This window comes from Emiliania huxleyi (genome assembly GCF_000372725.1).
Source record: "Emiliania huxleyi CCMP1516 chromosome Unknown EMIHUscaffold_158, whole genome shotgun sequence".
Classification (NCBI taxonomy): Eukaryota; Haptophyta; order Isochrysidales; family Noelaerhabdaceae; genus Emiliania; species Emiliania huxleyi.
In genome coordinates, this window is record NW_005201004.1 from 102,495 (window position 1) to 121,231 (window position 18,737).

An 18,737-nucleotide genomic window follows, 5' to 3' on the forward strand; every position below is an offset into this window, starting at 1 on the left:
GTGGGAGGGAGGAGGGAGGAGGGAGGAGGGAAGAGGAGGAGGGAGGAGGAGGAGGGAGGGAGGGCGGGAGGAGGGAGGAGGAGGGAGGAGCGGACGTGCGAGCGTCCGCGGAGAGGCCGGACATGGCGACGCCGATGTGCGAGTCCACCTGGACGAGAGGTGTGGCGAGAGGCGGTGGTGAGAGGTGCGGCGGGCTGAGGGCGGCGCAAGCGGCGGTGCGGCAGCGGCAGCGGAGGCGGCGGCGGCGGCGAGGCGGCGGCGATGGCGGCGGTGGAGTTGGCGGCTGCGGGACGGCGGCGGTAGGGCGGTGGCGGCACGACGGCGGCGGAGTCGGCACAGGAGGAGGAGGCGAAACGAGTGTGCGGCAGGCGCACCTCGAAGAGCTTCTCCACCGACGACGGCTCCTGCAGCGGCGAGAGGAGCCGCTTCTCGACGGCGATGACCACGCCCTCCGCAGTCGCAATCCCGATGGCGGTCGTCCCAATCTTGATCGCCTGAGCACACGCGGACACACGGAGCAGACAGAGTCGGGTGAGCCGCACTCGGCAAAGCGCGGCGGGCGGCGGCGGCGCCGGCCGCACCTCGATCGCATACTCGACCTGGAAGAGGCGCCCCTCCGGCGAGAAGGTGTTGACGCCACGGTCGTACTCGCTCCTCGTCAAGAACATCGATCAGTGGGCAGAGCGGCGGCGGGGAAGAGCGGCGCGGTGGGGAGAGCGGCGCGGCGCGACAGTGGTGTCTCGACGAACCGCAAGGTTTTCTTTCTTTTCATTCGGCAACGATTTGGTAGGGGCCGGGATGCTCCGCCTCGCGAGAATTGTTGCTTTCTGTTTTCTTCCTTTCTGAAGCCCGCCTGGGAGTAGAGGCCCTGCCCACCCCAGGGTACCCCTCTCGACCCTTTGGGGCTCCTGGTTAGGTATATAGAGAGGAGAAGAAAACGAACAAGAGACCTCGAAACTGCGCGGCTGCGGACTCACCCCGGGTACCCTCTTGCCAGGCAGGTTCCGACCCTCTGCGTGGCCGACTCACACAGCGAGCCTTCCTGCCTGCTGCCGATTCGTCGGTGGTGCTCAGTCAAGATATTGTAGAGACCGACCATATGCACAATACCTTGACTGAGAGCTAGAAAAGAGAGAATGACGTGTGAGTGTTAGAGTTGTTGAGAGCTAAGCCCAGTTCGACGATCGGTAGCCTCACCGCGGGTCGCGCCGCTGTGCAGCGAGAGCCAGGCTCGCCCGGCGAAGGTGACCAGAGAGTGCTCAACAAATACCAGAAAAAATCAGGGAGCCTCAGAGAGTGCCACTGCCACCACCCAGGCCGCGGGAGCCGATCGGCTGCGCCGAGGACAGCTCCCTCAGTGTGCTCCGCGGCTCACCAGTGTGCGCCGCGGCGCCGTCCAGCCGCTTTGGCGGCCAGCCACCGGTCGAGTTCTTCGACTCTGGAGGACATAAAGGTACCGTCTGAAAGGTATTTTCATGCTCTATTGACTGGCGAAAAAATCCCCCGCCAACTGTTTTCACAGCGGGCGTGATTCACACCGATTCATGAGTGAAGCATAGGCTGACAAGAGGGTACAACTGAGAGAGAGAGGCTGACAAGAGGGTACAACTGAGAGAGAGAGACCATCCTCGATCGCCGTGCAAAGCTCGCTTCTGAGCTCTCACGCCGCGCGTAGGGCCCTTAGGGGCCTAGAGAACACAACCCCCTCTCTCTTTTCTCCCAGTAAGCTAAAAGCACATACAACTGAGAGACGAGTCTCTCCCAGTATGGCGAGCTACAGCGCCGAAACGGCCTTCACCTCTCGCAGTGCCGCTCGACTGTCACGCGGGCACTCGAGCTTGGGGACACAGTCGGTGGTGCAAAGGACTACCATGGCGACTGGTTCCTCAACAACGCCGCCCGGCGGCGCCCTCACGACGGCGTACTTCGCGCCTGGTACGATTGTGTCCACGCCGTCTCCGTCTCCCGAGTCCCGACCCGTTATGCTTATGGGAGATGCCGAAAAACCAGAACTCACCAAACAGTTCAACGAGGGCTACAAAACCGACCTGGCTGAGCCGGGCGAGGCTGGTTCACTCTCTTTTCTCCACGCTACAGCTCATGACAGCCCCGCAGCGAGTTCTTCTGCCATTGCGAGTGCCTCATCGGCTGCCCTCTTGGCTTCCTCCGCCGCCACCTCGTTTGCCTCGCGAATCCGCCGCACATACAACGCCGCCTCCTCGCTCTTGCCGGCCTGTACGAGTGAGGACTTGTGGCGGTTCTCTGCGCCGGTGACCCAGCCATGTGCAAACTGCTCCATCGACTTTCCTCGTACAACTGACCCCCTCTCTCTTTTCTCCCAGTAAGCTTCCTAAAAGTACGTATATTGGTGCACCCAGCCTAGTCGACTAATTCACGTTTCCGCCTCGGAAAAATACTTCTACTACGAAAAAAAAGCGCGCAGGCACACCGTCGAAAAGGGCTCGGCGAGATCTATCGATTGGCACTATTTCCGAAAAATCGACTACATTTTCCTCCCCCGGACCTCCCCTGCGCGCCGCAGGCGAAGCGAAATTCGGCTCCCTGCGTCGGTCTGCGCTCAATCTGGACTCGATCTGGGGCACCTATACAAGCCCAAGCATAGGTGAGGCTTAGGGCGCTAGGATCGGTCGCCAGGACGCGACAGAGACCGGCACCGGTCCGCATCATCCTGCCAGCCCGCATCAGCGCGCGCAGATCGGGGGGGATGGCTTGCGCGCAGCCAGAGCTGCGAACGCAGGCGGATGCGGCTGCAGATTGAGAAAGCCGTCTCGAGCGGCCCGAGTCAGATCGCCTGCGGCGCGCACCAGCGGAATGCGAGGAAGAATGTCGGCTCTCGTGCAACCGCAGCCCGCACAGCATGCGTGCACACCTCTGAACCGAGCAACGGCTCGAGGCGTTGCCTGGCGGCCGCAGTTTTCTTTGGCTTGGCCAGATCCGACGACGGTGGCGTTGCCTCCGGCTCGAGCAGCGCCACCCGCGCCTCATCCGTCGGGGCGGCGAGAGCGGATGCGGAGGGTGAGGCGGAGGTGAGAGGCGCAGCAGGAGAGGCGAAGAGTCAGATGTGGTGGCGCCGGCCGAGGAAAAGCACAGCGCGTCGCTGATGAAAGCGCTGACGCGTCAGCTGCTGAGCTTCCTGCTCGTCGGATAACTCGTCGGCTTCAGCTCCGAACGCGGCAGAGATGCCATCTCCCGCGCGACGCAGCGAGAGCGGGCGCTGGCACCGAGGACCAAACGCACCTACGAACGCATAGACACGGCCGGAGACGGGTCAGTCGTAGGCTACTCATGTGTCCTCGATGGATGGGAGTGGTCTGGGCGCGAACGATTGGACAGAAATGGAGCTAAAAAAGCGCGCGTATCCCGTCGTCACGCTCGACTCCGCGGCGCTCCAGGGCCGGATCGCGGTCGGGTCTGGCGATTCGGCTCCAATCGCTGGCTGCTCCGGACCGGTCCCGATGGTGTGGGCACCGCGAGCGGCGCGCGGCGGTCTCGCGCGGGCCGTGTATACGCGGCGCGCTCACAAGTGTGAATTTGTCTCGTCGAAAGCCAGGGCGGCATTGCGCCGCCGACCAAGAGAATTATCTTCAACTTCGCCAAAGAGGTCGGCAGCCCGAGCGCCGTCGACCGCACCGACTACGGCACAGCCTCCGGCAGCGCCCGGGGCTTCGCCCAACACCACTCGCAACAGCTCTCGCGCGCCGCCGTCAGTGGCGATGCGCAAAACATCAACAACGCTGCTCGCAACATGCGTGTCGCGCACTCATTCATGACCGGTCTCAATGCCCCACCCCCCTGCGCGCGGGCCTTCTAAGCCCGCGGGTAGTCCCCCCCCATCCCCAGGGCCTCCAGGGCTCGCACCTCAACCTCTCACAGGCCAGCGCACAGCGCCAAGAGGTTTTTCTTCTCAATAACAAGGCTGTGAAAGATCGCGCTCTAGGCTGGTTGCACCAATACATGGTTGCACCAGGAGCCTTCGCCAACTAAAAAACACAGCACCGATGACGACTTAGTGTGGGGAGGGTCGGCGAGCACTCACTCACTAGGCGGCGCCGCAGGGCCGGGGCACTGGCCACGGCCTCGCCGACCACTAGATAGAAGGCGGCCCACCCACTACGCGCACTATCTAAACGATGCCATCGGCAGAGAGGACGCGCGCGCGAGGCAATGGAGCGCGGCGAACGCCAGCATCGAGGGAGATGAGAGCGTGGTAAGGCGAAGCGTCATAAAAACGAGCAGAAAAGCAAGACAGGTCCAGGACACACAAGACAGGTCTTGGACGAGGCGCTGTGGGTGTGGAAGTGTGAACGTCTGCGCTGTGGGGGAGTTATGCCCCCCGGGAACAGCCCCTCCTGGCCAGAGCACGGGGGTGCGAGGGACACAACACAGTGAAAAGGGGGACTAACTACTAGCCCCTAGAGCGCAACTGACGTGATCATGCAAAGGTGTCGAGCTGCTTGATCAGCTCGACAAAGACGGCGCGAGAGGCAGCCTTGGTGAGGATGTCGGCGAGCATCACAGCGCCGGGGAGGTGCTCGACAGAGACGACCTCGCGTGCGACAAGGTCACGGAGGAACTCGGCGGCGCGCAGGATGTGCTTGGTCTTCTTGAATGCGACGGGGTCGAAGGCCATGCCGACGGCGGACTTGGAGTCGCACTTGATGACGCTGGGGGCGTCGATGATGAAACCGAGGTCGATCAGTAGCTCGCGGATGAAGATAACTTCCTTGGCGGCGAGCATGGCGCCGAAGAACTCGGCCTCGGCGCTCGAAAGCGTGACGGAGCGCTGCATCTTGGAGAACCAATGAAACAGGCACCCGTAGTAGAAGAACATCCCGCCGGAGCACGAAAACTTGGTGGCCCAGCTCGAGTCGACAAAGCTCTCGAGGCCACGGACGGGATCAGGGCGCATGACAAGAGAGCGGTCAGCGGTGTCGCGCAAGTAGACGAGGACACGAATCGCAGCCTTAAAGTGCAACGGGCCGGGGTTGGTCATGAAGCGGGCGAGCTGCGAGGCGGAGTAGGCGATGTCGACGCGCGTCATATTCGCAAGCCAAAGGAGCCCGCCGACGATGGCCATGTACGCATCGCGAAACTTGGACATCTCGTCGTACTCGACGGAGCCGAGAACGGGCTGATCGGCGGGAGAGAGCTCGAGGCCTTCCTCAATCGGCGAGTCGAAGTGGCGCGAGCGAGAGCGATCAAAGTACGACTCGAACTTCGCGACGAGGTCGGCGGTGTAGAGGCCCTGAGACAAGGTCAGAGAACGAGCAGCGCGGTCGCGAGTGATCGCGGTGTTGAGGATCCATTCGAGCTCGCCCTTGTCCTCGGTAGGGAAGCGTCGCGAGATGTCGGCAACAAAGCGCGCACGTAAGTTGGGGCAGTTGTCGGCGAGGAGAATGTCGTCGACATAGACGAGAGCCCACAGGACGGTGCCGTCCTTCTCGTAGGTGTAGAGGCAGACATCGATGGTCGAGCGCACAAAGCCCCACGACACGAGGAAGGAAGAGAGGAGCTGAGCCCATTCACGACCAGCCTGCTTGAGCCCGTAGAGGCTGCGGCGTAGCTTGCATACGAGCTCTCCGCCGCGGTTGTTGACGCCGGGCGGGGCGCGCATGTAGAGATCCTCATCGAGGGCGGCCTGAAGGTACGCCTGGCGAATGTCGAGGGAGCTGAGGTTGTAGTCACGCGCGGCAGCAATGGCGAGAACGAGCCGGATGGTGAGAGCCTTGACAACAGTGGCGAAGACGCGGTCAAAGTCAACACCATGCTTCTGCGTGTTTCCGTCGGCGACGAGGCGTGCCTTGAACTTGTCGATGGACCCGTCGGCCTTCCGCTTGATGGCAAAAACGAAGTGGCAATGCATCACGTTGGCGCTGGTAGGCACGGAGGCAAGAGGAACGAGGTCCCACGTCTTGAGAGCGACGAGGCCGGCTAGCTCCTTGGCAATCGCCTCGCGCCACTGCTCGGCCTGTGGGCTCGACATCGCTTGCCGGTAGCTCTTCGGAACTCGGAGGGCGCCTTGATCGGACGTCAGCGTGACAGAGTAGGCGCCGCCAGCGCTGCGAGCGGCGGTGACGAGGGCAGTGTCGTTGGACGAGTCGTAGCCGAAGAAGGCGGCGTCGACGGCGCCAAGCGAGTTGTCAACTGCAAGGAAGTCGTCGGCGCGGCACTCGCCGTGAACGGCGTTGGCGACAAGAGCGGCGGCCATGTTGGCTGAGAGGCGCGGAACTGGGGCGATGAAGGCAACGAGGAAGGCGCAGGCGAGCTGACCAAGGTGCTGAGCACGAATGCGAGCTGAGCGGCGAGGTGGAGTGAGGCTACGCATCCTGACGGGTTCGGTAGCGCGAGGTGGGAGGCGCGTGACTTCGACGGGGACCTCGACGGTGGCCCCTCCTGAGCGAGTCGCGGCCGGAGTGGCGGGAGAAGGCGCGGGAGGCGTCGAGGGCGGCGCAGGAGCGGGAGCAGGCGCGTCATCGCCGCGAGCGTTAGTGGTGGTTTCGCGAACAGAGCGCTCAGCTCTGCCTTGTGGCTGCGGCTGCTGCTCCTGCGCAGGACCAGCAGCAGGTTCGGGAGCGTCAGGCCGGTCGGGCGGCGGGGCGGAAACTGACTCTGGAACGCCGCTGTCAGGGGGAAGCGCCTCATCACTGGGGAACCACGCGTAGCGATGCCCTTTGAGGCCAGGAAACTGGTCCTCCCAGACGCGCAGCTTGGCGACGACCTGAATGACCTTGGTCGAAAAGAGGTAGACGACATGCCCGGGACTGATCTCAGAGGGTCCGAGATAGAGGCCAAAATCCCCGCGGTCGGCAAAGTGGCGGTCACCGTCGCGGCGAGGCTTGGGAATCGTGGCGGCGCACAGGCAACCAAAGGCGTAGAGGCCCTCGACGGAAGGCTGTTGGCGGCTGAGCAAAAAGAAGGGTGACTGCCAGTTGCGTGTGGAGCGAGGAAGGCGATTCTGAAGCCACGCTGCGGCCTGGAGGGCAAAAGGGTGGAACGTCGGAGGCAGATTGGCGGCGGCGAGAAGCACACGGGCAGTTCCAAAGACGATGCCAAAGAATCGCTCGACATGCGAGTTTTGCTGCGGCGTGTATGTGCATGGCTGCTGGATCGAATCGCGGAATGCTCATGCCGTCGCGGAGCGCGCGCGTGTGCGAAATGCGACAAAAGACGAAAGACGACAGGCGCCTGAGCGCCGTACGCCTGAACTTTTGTCGCCGCAATCGCCACCGCCGCCATCTTGACGAGCAGCGCGAGCGCGCTCGTCGGCGGCCAGCCGTCGCGGGCCGGGCCGAGCCCGGCCTCAACCGGCCGCGCCGCCGCAGCAGGCCCGGAGGCCCACATGGCGGCCGACCAGCTGATAAGGAGTAGTCTTTAAAAATCTCTCTCTCTAGTGTCCCGGCCTCCGACCACGACTCCCGGGAGCACTTCACCACTTGACCCGCCTCGGCGCACCACTAGCCCTCGTCCAGCTCACAGACTAACTTGCGCCGACTTAGTTCCCGCAGGGCCCGGGACCACTCACTCACTACATCATCTGTGCTCTTCACACGACCGAAGGCTCCTGGTTGCACCAACCAATACAACTGTACGGAAGCCCGCCACTTCTGGCTTGTGTGCTGTCCAGGCTGGCAGGGCGCCGCAATGGTCCGCTGGGCCCACGCCGAGCACGAGCGGATCGGTCGCCTATCCGCCGCCAGCAGCCTCGTCGATTGCGGCAGCCACCTCGCGCCCTCGTGCGCTGACTGCGAGCGCTTCAGGCCCGGAGAGCGGGACGGTGGCTGCGGCGGCGTTTGCGTGCGGTCGGGCGAGGCGTGCGTCCCGGTCCTCGACCCGCCGGAGCAGAGCTTCGTCGCCACCTCGCGGATGCGCAGCCACGGATGGCCCGGCGACCAGTCGCCACTTCTATTGCCAGCATGGGGTGCTCTCGCTGACGCCGCTCCACCCCGCCGCAGCCGGCAGCTGCAGGACACGCTCCTCGCTGAGCTTCAGCTCCAGTCGTCGCCGCCATCGGATCCGGCGCAGCCGTCGTCACCGCCGCCGCCTCGCCGCGCCGTCCTTGCCTGGCTCTCCGAGCCGCTCCGCTTCGCCGCGCACCTGCTCGGCAGACCGGCGGCCGTGGAGGCAATCTTTAGCACCGTGGCGCCGCCCGGCGGGGCGAGCGCGCCGCCGTGCGCCGCCGCGCTGCGCGACGCGGCTGCCCGCGCCTCCACGCCGCTGAGCGATGCGAGTGCTGCGGACGTGCGCACCCTCGCAGCCTCGTGCCCGAACCCGCTCTCCCGCTCCCTCGTGCTCGCCCTCACGGCGACCGGACCGGTGGCCGCCCGCGCTGCCGTCTTTGGTTGTCTCGGCGACGCACCCGGTCCACCCGCCGTCGCGCACGCACCCGCCGCGTCCGCCGCTGCCGCATCTGCCGCCGCTGCCGCCTCCTCCGCCCTCACTTCGAGCAATGCGACTGCCGAAGGCAACGGCTGCAGCCCTGCGGCACTCCAGACCCTCGCCACTCAGGCCCTCCTCCCGCTCGACCGCTGCAGGGAGGGTGTGATGGGGTGGGGTGGGAGAGGAGGGGATGCGACACTGTCCCATAGGCCCTCCTCTCCCTCGACTTCCTCGGCATCGCCGACCGACCAACCGCCTCTGCCGCCCTCCTCGCATCCGCCGCAACCGCCACATCCGCTGCAACCGCTGCAACCGCCGCTCCGAAGCACCACCACCGCGCCGCGCGAGACGCCCTGCTCTCGGCTGCCGCCTCCCTCTCCCCCCCCTCCCCCTCTGCAGAGGCCCCGCCGCCGCAGCGAGCCGACCCCTCGCCCGCAGCGCGAGACCGCCCCGCCGCCCCGCCGCTCCCTCTCCTCGCTGCGGCAGCTGCAGGGGAGAGCGCCGCTGCCTCCGCGGCGCGTGCGGCGTGGCTCGACGGCAACTCGGTCGACGCGGCGGTCTGGCAGACGGCGCGCTCTCCCTCTTCCAGCTCGGCGGTGACATGTCCGAGACATGTCCGAGACATGTCCGAGACGTGTCCATAGGCGCTCTCCCTCTTCGAGCTCCGCCTGCGCGGCGCGAGCCTCTCGCGCGTTCCGCCGCCGCCGCCATTGACCAATGACTGATGGACTCTGGATTCGCAGGGAGCCTCTCGCCCGTCCCGCCGCCGCCGCCGCCGCCGCCGGAGCCACCCTTCGACCTCAAGGCGCAGGTGCGGGCGGCGCGAGTCTTTGGCAACGACCACGGGGTGGGCAGCGCAGCGGCCGCGGTGCAAGGCCCGGTGCCGTGGAGGCGCGAGATGGCGCGAGATGACCCGAGATGGCGCAAGATGACCCGAGATGGCCCAAGATGACCCGAGATAACCCGAGATGACCCGAGGTTACCCGAGACGACCCGAGATGACCCGAGATGACCCGAGATTGCTCGAGAGTGCCCCGGCCCTGCTGTGGAGGCGGCGAGGCCGACCCGCTCGACTTGCCCGCACCCCCCCGCACACTTGCTCAGTCACCGGCCACCTGGCTGCCTGGAGGCACGAGGCGGACTCGCTCGTCTTTCTGCACATCGCAAAGTGCGGCGGCACCTCCTTCAACGGTCGGCTCACCTCGCTGCGGCGCGGCGACGGCGACGGATGCGCGTGCGCGCGCGACGCGTCGCGGCCGATGCACAACGGCCGCGGCCTCGCCGCCTCCGTCGCCTCTCTGGGCACGGCTTGGCTGTGTGAGGTCGCCTCGCCCCCCTCCCCGCAGGCCACGCCCTCGTCGAGCCCCTCGCGTGCCTCTGCCCGCGGGCGCCGCTGCTGGCTGCGCCGCGCTGGCGCGGCGGCGCGCTCGGCGGGAGCAACGGGAGCGCCGAGGGTAGCGCGGTGGCGCTCAAGGAGGTGCGGGAGGCGCTTGCGAGCAGGCAGAGCAGGTGGGCGCCGAGCGCGCAGCAGGCGGCGCTCCGGCGGCGGCGAGTCTTAGTCACGCCGTCACTGACTCACTCGATGCCCATCCGCCCGCAGGCGGTGAGCCGGCAGCGGCTCGGCCCGCTCTCGAACTGGGTATGGCTGCAGCGGCAGCGGGCCCTCGTCTCGCCTCGGCGCTGCCCGGGGCACCGAGGCGTGAAGAGGCGCTGCTCTCGCCTTTAGGCAGTGGCTCCTCTCGCCCGAGACGGTCGGCTGGCAGGGCGGGGTACACTCTCCGCTGCGCGTGGTGCAGTCTCACGTCATGTTCGCCGCGCGGCTCGCTGGGGAGCGCTCCAAGGCGGCGGGCCTGAGGTACGTCACCATGCTGCGCGAGCCGCTCGCGCGATTCCTCTCCGAGTTTTACGAAAACTACAACGGGTGGGAGTGGCAGTTTGGGACGCCGCCCCGCGTGCGCCACCCGTGCTCGGAGCTGCTGGCGGCGCGGGAGGCGGCCATCGCGGCGAGGGGCATCGACCGCGTGAGCAAGGGCCAGTACGACTCGCTCTTCGACGCCTGGATCTCGTGCCCAAAGAACATGGCGGCCGACCGGCAGAGCCGCGCCCTCACGCACGCAGGGGCCAACCGGCGCAAGGGCTTCCAGCTGCGGCGGCAGTTCTGCGGCGGCGGCGAGCGCGTCGGCGAGTCGCGCTGGTGCACGTGGCCGACTACGAAGCTGATGAATGAATGAGGACCGATCATGATCCGTCAGGCGAGTCGCGCTGGTGCACGTGGCTGCTCGCGCGGCACGCGCCCCTCCGTGTCCGCCTCTTGCGCCTACCCACAGCTTCTTGACTGGCCGCCGCCCGTAGCACAGGCACACGCTGCTCCAGTTCTCCTTCTTCGGCCTCAACGAGGCGCGCTGCGCCACCGAGAAGCTCTTCGAGGCGCAGTTTGGGCTGCGCTTCGCCAACGACGCCGCCGGCAGGGGCAGCGGCAAGCACAAGGTGGCCAAGCTGACCTTCGAGGAGCTGAGCGAGTCGCAGCGCGAGCGCGTGGCGGCGCTGAACGCCAACGACCTCCTCCTCTACGACGAGGCCGTCGCCGTCTTCCGCGAGAGGCTGCGCTGGTTCGGCATCCCTGAGAATGTGACTTGCACGGGCGGCGGCGGGGTGGCTCGGCTCCCCGCGCCGGGTCGGCACCTCAGGTGGCTGAGAGACTCGCCTCAGGCCAAGCGGGAGTGCCCGAACTGCCCGATTCCGCCGGCGGCGCAGGGCCTGGCAGGGAGGGCAGGGGAGGAGGCGAATCGGTCAGCGGCGGGCCTGCTCTCGTGAGGGAGCGCGGACGACCCCGCGGGACCGGCACCGGCGCCGGGCGCCGGTACATTCAATTTACAATTATTAATAGACGCATCGAGAGAGAGATTTTTAGCAATACCAAACAACTCTAACACTCACACGTCATTTGGGGCCTGGAGCCCTGTTCACGCGCGCGCGAGACGTGCAGTTTGTGTCGCATCGATGGTTCTCGAGAGCGCGGCGCATCGCCTCGCTCTAAAAAAGCTGATGTACCTCAGTGATTGTGTACACGCACCGTGCTTTCACTGACTCGTGATTGCATTTTGCACACTTCCTAGACACACTATCGTAAGAGAGCGCGCGGAAAAATAGCAGAACGAGTCGCGAAATATAGTGTTTCTCACACGCGCGGCGCCCGCTCCACCGCGCGCCGTGCGCCGACAAGGTCGTCACCAGCCTCTCAGCGGCGGGCAGCGTGGCGAGGTGACAGAGCGGTCGCGCGGAACACTACGATGATGAGAGGGGCAGAAAACCCGCTCAAAAGAAGTATGTTCTGCTTGCCCCACGACATCATGCGTCAATACTTTAGCCAGGGAGGCCGAAGGTTGTACTCCTCGATGAAGGAGCTCTCATGCCTCTCAGCCTTGGGTAGCTGTGGGGGATTCGTCCGCACTGGCCTCTCTGGCCACGACCACTCGTAGCTGGCGTCCTCCTGCGAGGCCTCTCCTTCGCGAGCAGGCGGGTAGTAGGAGATCTGTGGCTGCGGCCGCGTGAAGGCTTGCTGCCTCAGGTCCCCGTGACTATAGTTGCGCGCGGCGAGGTCCGACTCGCGATAGCTCGGGACCCCGAACTGGGATTGGCTGGTTGTCATAAAATCGCCCTTCCCAGTGCTGTTTGGAATGGACGACTTGTAGTTCTTCACCCACCCCGCGAGGGCTTCAGCGGACGGCTCGGGGGGAAAGTTCAGCATCAGCGCGCGCGGGTTAGGATCATTGTCGCCCGCCACAATCTTTCTCTTCCCGAAGACTGATTTGCCTGAAGTCCCGTTGTTTGCCGTGCCGCCATACGGAAGAGGTCCCTCCCCCGGCTTGAGGGGAACGGAGCCGGGCGCGCTCGAGATTTGATGCTTCTTGAACTCGGCTAGGGTCTCCTTGGACCAGATCGGCGCGGGCATGTGGCCGGAAGAAGCCGGAGGCAGGCCAGCAGCCGGCACAAGCGGAGGCAGGCGGCAAGCAGCAGGACGCGAATTGACAACGTTTGCGTCTCAACAACACGTAACGGCGGACGATTATTAGGCCGGGGCAAGTGGCCGGAGAAGAAGGATTGAAGGGGGAGGAGGGTGTTCTGTGGGACGTCGCGCCTTGTAACGTCCCGGCCGGTGTCGACTCGGGCCACGGGAATAAATTCTTTTCTTCGCGATGTGTATACACATATATGTCCACCCCCGCGCGCCGCCGCTCGCGCCGCCTCGCCTCCGCCACCGCCGCGCCCTCGCCAGACGCGCCGCCGCCCGCCCGCCTGCTCGACCTCCCCAGGGACCTCCTCGTGCGCGTCGTCTCTCGCTGCGACAGCCCCGCCGACATCGCTCGCGCCGCGGCCGTCTCGCTGCTCTTCCACGCCTCGCTCGCGGAGGACGGCATCCACTTGTGGGCGCAAGAGCGCGGCTTCGAGCTGCCGGCGCCGCCAGCGGGCGAGGGCTGTGCCGTGCGGTGGCTGTGCTTTGCCGCGCTCCTGCGCGAGGCCAACCCGCGGGCGAGGGCGGCTGCGGGCGAGTATCACAGCCTCTTCATCGACGGCAAGGGGCGGCTGTCGTCGTGCGGCAACGCGCCGTTCGACCTTCCAGGACTGCTCGGGCACGGCGAGGGCGTGACGCGGCTCAACGCGCCGACCCTCCTCCCCTCTCCTCTCCGTGCTGTGAGCGTGTCGGCTGCAGAGTGCCACAGCCTCGCCCTCACCGCCAATGGCGCTGTCTAGAGCTGGGGCTGGGGGGAGCAAGGCCAGTTGGGCCACGGCGACCAGCAGCGCCAGCTGCTGCCGAAGAAGGTCGAGGCCTTCGCTGAGCAGCTCGTCGTCGCTGTGTCGGCTGGCGAGAGCGACAGCCTCGCCCTCTCCGCCGACGGCGCCGTCTGGAGCTGCGGGCTATGGAGGCGATGGCCAGCTGGGCCACGGCGACCAGCAGGAGCAGCTCCTGCCCAAGAAGATCGAGGCTTTCGCTGGCCGGCGCGTCGTCGCTGTGTCGGCTGGAAGCAACCACAGCCTCGCCATCACCGCCGACGGCGCCGTCTGGAGCTGGGGCTTTGGAGTCCTTGGCCAGTTGGGCCACGGCGACCAGCAGCGCCAGCTGCTGCCCAAGAAGGTCGAGGCCTTCGCGGGTCAGCGCATCGTCGCTGTCTCGGCTGGAGCCCATCACAGCTTCGCCATCACCGCCGACGGTGCTGTCTGGAGCTGGGGCTATGGAAGCTATGGCCGGCTAGGCCAAGGCGAGGACATGTACATGTCGAACCAGCTGCTGCCCAAGAAGATCGAGGCTTTGGCGGGCCAGCGCGTCGTCGCTGTGTCGGCGGGATACTTCCATAGCCTCGCCCTCACCGCCGACGGCAGCGTCTGGAGCTGGGGCGATGGAGACCATGGCCGATTGGGCCACGGCGACCAGCAGCTCCAGCTCCTGCCCAAGAAGGTCGAGGCCTTTGCTGGCCAGCGCGCCGTGGCTGTCTCGGCGGGAGATTGGCACAGCCTCGCCCTCACCGGCGACGGCGCTATCTTCACGTGGGGCAAGGGCGAACACGGCTGCCTAGGCCACGGAGAGGACCTGTCGAACCAGCTGCTGCCCAAGAAGATCGAGGCGTGGCCGCCCAACACGCCCGCATCCTCTTGACCTGGAACGACGAAATCGCGAGATCCTTCCCAGACGTCTATCCACACACACACCGCTCACCCACGCGCACTGGGCCTTGCACTTTTGATGCCGTGGGGCTCCTGTCGTTAGACGTGGAGACGGGAGGGTCGCCCCCTTGCCCCACCACCTCGTGTGTGTGGAGGAGTTTACCTTACGCGAAAACCCCTCACCCTGCTGGGCCCGAACCCAGCAACGCTTCCCTAAAAACCAACCATGAAAAACCAACCATGAATGTGGACGAGCTCCCAGCCGCCGCCTCCTCGGCCTTCGTGGACGTCCTCTCCGTCGTGCTGCGCCACGCGGACTGGCGAGCGCGCGGTGCTGCGCCTGCTGTCTGCTGCTCGTGGCGCCAGGCGCTCAAAGGCGAGGCGCACTGGCGAGCGATGTGCCTCAGGCTTCGCGACGAGTGCCTCCTCTTTGTGCCCGAGGGTTTTCGCCCGAGCGTCGACTGGCGAGCTCATTTTCACGAGCTCTGGCGCCGGCGCAACCTGTGGGAGCCAGACGGCGGCTCGGTGCCGGCGGAGGCCTTCTCGGTGAGCGTGTGCGCTCGCTTCCGGCCGACGGTAAAAACCGCGGGCGGCAGCGACGCGGCCGGTGCGGGCGACGCGATGACGATGCCCTTTCACCAGCGCGTCGCGGTGGTGCGCGCCAAGCACGGCTGCTCGCAGGCCAAGGCGATGAAGCTGGTGATGATGCGGGAGGCCAAGTCCGGCGCGAGCAAATCCGACCCGTGGTCGACGGACGTCGCGGTGGCGCAGCGGCCGTCCGACGCCTCGCTTGCCGCGCTCGAGGCGCAGCGCCAGGCGGCGGCGGCGGCGCACCTCGCCGCCGTCGACGACGAGCAGGTTGATGAGATCACAAGAGAGTGTCATAAATGCAACAGAATTGACATTGTCGACGACGAGCAGGTTGCGCGCAGCCAGCACCTCAAGCCCCACCTGTACGGACGGCTGCGCAAGAAGGGGCGGCCAGGCGAGGCGGCGGGCGGAGAGAGCTCTTCCTCCTGCGCCGCCGGCGGGCGGTGCAGCGCAGCCGAGGCGGCGGTGCAGCAGGTCGAAGAAGTGGAGGGTAGCGCCGGCATCGTGCAGGTGACACCCCTGCACCCGGGCACGGGCGAGCCGGAGGTGTGCGCCTTCTTCGACACGCTGGCGGGAGGAGAGGCGCGCGGCGTCCAGCCCGTCTCCGTCCACCTCGTGCGTGCGCACCCCTCCCTCGCCCGGCGTCGGGGGGCGTTTGTCGTCTTTCCCAGCTCCGAGCAGGCCGACCTTAGTTGTGAGCGGCTCGCCATTGTGCATTGCATTCATCATCGGAAGCTCCGAGCAGGCCGACCGCGCTTGCGCACTCTCGCACGGCCGCAAGCTCGACGGCGAGGTCTAGCCGAGATCTAGCCGAGGTCTAGTCGAGGTCTAGCCGAGGTCTAGCCGAGGTCTAGCCGAGGTCTAGCCGAGGTCTAGCCGAGGTCTAGCCTAGTCGAGGTCTAGTCGAGATCTAGCCGAGGTCTAGCCGATTGCGTCTTTCGTGTCCCCGACACGTCCGTCTCACACGTCCGTCTTCACACGCCCGGCAGGCGCCATCCCCGAGGTCTTCCGCACGACGCACGAGCACATGAGAGAGCACATGAGAGAGGCGGTGCGAGAGGAGGTGCGAGAGGAGGTGCGGGAGGAGGTGCGGGAGGAGGTGCGGAAGGAGGCGGAGCGGCGGAGGGTGGACGTAGCGGCCGGGGAGGGGTGTGCAGGGGGTGGGTCGGCTGGGGGTGGGTCGGCTGGGCAGGTGGTCGGGCGGCGCGCTTCCTGCGGCGAGCGCGAGGAGGGGGGGGAGCGCGAGGAGGGGGAGGAGGGGGCGGTCGGCGGTGCTGGAGGGGGTGGCGGCGGCTCGGGAGGCGGCGGCGGCGTGGAGGAGGAGGAGGAGGAGGAGGAGGAGGCGAGGTCTGCGGCGTGCGGCGACACGCGCGCGGCGATCCTCTCCGTGAGCGAGGAGCAGGCCGAGGTGCTGGTGAGGGGTCCCGGGTGCGGGCTTCGCCCCTTCCGGCTCGGCGGCGTCTTTGGCCTCGCCGCCTCGCAAGAGGTCGTCTACGAGCGGTGCGGCCGCCCCGCCGCGGCGGACCTACTCAACGGCCGCTCGTCCTGCGTGCTCGTCTACGGGCAGACGGGCGCCGGCAACACCGCACACCATGTTCCCCTGACCCTTCCCCTGACCCTTCTCTGAACCTTCCTGCAGGCGCCGGCAAGACGCACACCATGTTCGGCGACGGCACCGCCGACCCGCGGCTTGGGCCTGCAGCCTCCCGCCTCGGCCTCGTCCCGCGCGTCTGCGCGGAGGTGATCGAGGCGACGCAGGCGCGGCGCGGCGTGGGCGTTGACGCGGCGCTGCGCGTGGCGTACGTGGAGGTGTACGGGAACGAGGTGACAGACTTGCTGCGGTCGGGCGCCTCCATCGGCGCCACCGACGGCGGCGCCGACAACCACTTCCACGCTCACCGGCGGGTGCTCGAGGGGCGGACATGCCGAGGTACAGCCGAGATCTAGCCGAGATTCGACCGAGGTATAGGTGGGTGCTCGAGGGGCGGGCGGACGTGCCCGTCGACTCGGTGGAGGCCGCCCTCGCGCTCATCTCGCAGGGCGACGCCTGCAAGCGAAAGGCGGCGACGGCGATGAACGAGCGCTCCTCGCGCGCGCACGCGCTCTTCATCCTGTCGCTCTCCCAGAGCGCGGGCGGAGTCGAGCGCACGACGCGCCTCTTCCTCGCCGACCTGGGGGGGTCGGAGAAGCTGGGCAAGTCCGGCGCCGCGGACGGCTTCAAGTCGCTCGTCGTAACCTCGGGCGGCGAGGAGGTCTCCCGCATCTCGTGGGCAGACTACTACCGCCACCGCGCGCGGCTGCAGGAGTCGCGCAACACCAACGTCTCCTCCCTGAGCCTTCCCTGAGCCTTCCCTGATCCTTCTCTGAACCTTCCTGCAGGAGTCGCTCAACATCAACGTCGGGCTGTACGCGCTGCAGCGCTGCATCGAGGGGCTCCGCAGGCGGGACATAATACAATAGGACATCATCTAATATAATATAATCTGATATGATATCGAGGGGCTCCGCAGGCGGGACGGGCTGCGCGCGCGAGGCGCCCCGTCTCACGTCCCCTTCGCCGACTCGAGGCTCACCCTCCTCCTCAAGGACGCGCTCTGCGGCGGCGCGCGCACGACCGTCCTCGTGTGCGCCTCTCTCGAGGCCCGCAACGCCGTCGAGTCCATCCATTGATGATGATCACTACTACTACTACTTACTACTACGAACAAGTAGGCCCGCAACGCCGTCGAGTCCATCCAGTCCCTCCGCTTCGGAGAGGCGTGCGGCCGCGTCGAGATGCGCAGCCAGGCCGCCGGCGACGGCGCCGCCACGCTCAAGCGGCTGGTGGAGGAGGTGGACGCAGAGATCGCGGCGTGCCAGGCGACCATCGAGCGCGACCAGCGCTGGGAGCGGCGCGTGGCGACGCGGTACGACGTCGTCGACGCGAAGGACAACTTCTCTTCGGGCGCGGTGCACGAGGGCGTCGAAGACTACACGGCGGGCGTCATGGCGGTGCACCTCTCGGCCGACGCCCTCGACAAGGGGGGGCTAAACCGCTTCTCGCTCGCCGAGCTGCGAGCGGCCCTCGAGAAGCTCGGCCGGCCGGCGGACGGCGACAAGCCGACGCTCTTCCGGCGCTTGCGCGAGGCGCTCGCCGCGTCGGCGCAGGCGCAGCCAAGGCAGCAGACCGTGGCGCACGAAGTGGCCTCGTGGGCGCTCGTGGGCGCCGAGGCGGCGGAGGCCGAGCTTGAGGCGCTGCTGGCGCGCAGGCGCGAGCTGCTCGGAGAGGCGTGAGGAGGTAAGGTAAGGAAAGCAGAACAGTCAAACTCAGACGAGATGGATCGTGGGGGACGCACACCACCCATGACGCCACCCCCGGACAACATGCACCTGGATGCTACGTCCTACGATTGCGAGCGAGGAGTGACACGCTCACTCAATCCTTGTTCCTTCGACTTCTAGGATTGCGAGCGAGGCTGCTTGCAATCCAACACTTGCAGAGAAGAAGGTTCAGCCCAAGGCGCAAGGGCGTGATTAAGGTGACTTCAGTGAAGTGCCAGGTGTCCAGCGAGGGAGAGAGAGGTCAGGGTGGATTGATGTAATTGTAGAGAGCCGTATCGATGATGTTGATGAGCGCATCCCACAATCCCCAAAAGGTTTTAGCTTCGTGTTTCAAACTTTCAGCAGGGGCGAGGGGGTTCCACTTCCACGTTCCAGGGTCCTGGAGCTCCTGCGCGCGCCGGGGGGGGGGGGGGGGGAAGCCCCGGGGGGGGGGGGGGCACAACCGGATTACGGGTTTTCTTTTTTACCCAAATTAAATCTTTCCCTTTGGGGGGGGGGAAATCCCTTCCCGGGGTTCCCCCAAATTTGGTCCAAAGGGGTGTTCCCCCCCCCCAAAAACCCCCGAGCCCCCCCTCTCCTTTTTTAAAAACCCCCAGCCCGGGAAGGGCCCCCCCCCCCCCCGTTTTCTCCCAAGCCCCGAGCCCCCCCGGCACCAAAAAAAAATTTAAAAAAGAAGCGGCCCCCAACACGGGGGGGGCCCCCCCCCAAAAAAACCCCTCCCCCCAAAAAAACAAATATGGGGGTGCCAAAGGTCACCCCCTCCCCCC

The 18,737-nt window shown here is 66.3% G+C and overlaps 3 protein-coding genes across 3 annotated transcripts; all 3 read left to right on the forward strand.

Annotated features, from left to right (window-relative positions):
* Window positions 1–7,613: 7,613 nt before the first annotated feature.
* EMIHUDRAFT_455818 (hypothetical protein) lies at window positions 7,614–11,211 on the forward strand (the record flags this gene model as incomplete). Its single annotated transcript, XM_005785784.1, has 9 exons — window positions 7,614–7,939; window positions 8,890–8,954; window positions 9,042–9,089; window positions 9,203–9,277; window positions 9,534–9,719; window positions 9,998–10,036; window positions 10,161–10,591; window positions 10,755–11,025; window positions 11,107–11,211. Exons 1-9 carry the CDS (start codon window positions 7,663–7,665, stop codon window positions 11,209–11,211), a joined length of 1,497 nt encoding a protein of 498 aa, XP_005785841.1. The 5' UTR covers window positions 7,614–7,662.
* A 3,076-nt stretch (window positions 11,212–14,287) lies between these two features.
* On the forward strand, window positions 14,288–15,343 carry EMIHUDRAFT_455819 (hypothetical protein; the record flags this gene model as incomplete). The annotated part of the gene is made up of 2 exons (XM_005785785.1): window positions 14,288–14,916; window positions 14,980–15,343. Coding segments are annotated over exons 1-2 (981 nt in total), but the record flags the coding sequence as incomplete, so codon positions are not given.
* Window positions 15,344–16,318: 975 nt separating this feature from the next.
* On the forward strand, window positions 16,319–17,954 carry EMIHUDRAFT_467801 (hypothetical protein). The gene is made up of 5 exons (XM_005785786.1): window positions 16,319–16,550; window positions 16,619–16,946; window positions 17,023–17,079; window positions 17,149–17,289; window positions 17,362–17,954. The coding sequence occupies exons 2-5, from the start codon at window positions 16,722–16,724 to the stop codon at window positions 17,920–17,922; spliced, it is 984 nt and encodes a 327-aa protein (XP_005785843.1). The 5' UTR covers window positions 16,319–16,550; window positions 16,619–16,721; the 3' UTR covers window positions 17,923–17,954.
* Window positions 17,955–18,737: the final 783 nt, after the last annotated feature.

Coding starts and splice junctions, on each gene's coding strand:
- EMIHUDRAFT_467801 (XM_005785786.1), top strand. CDS start 16,722: ATGAACGAGCGCTCCTCGCGCGCGCACGCGCTCTTCATCCTGTCGCTC. Junction 16,947..17,022: donor ACTACCGCCACCGCGCGCGG/CTGCAGGAGTCG, acceptor CTCTGAACCTTC/CTGCAGGAGTCGCTCAACAT. Junction 17,290..17,361: donor TCGTGTGCGCCTCTCTCGAG/GCCCGCAACGCC, acceptor ACGAACAAGTAG/GCCCGCAACGCCGTCGAGTC.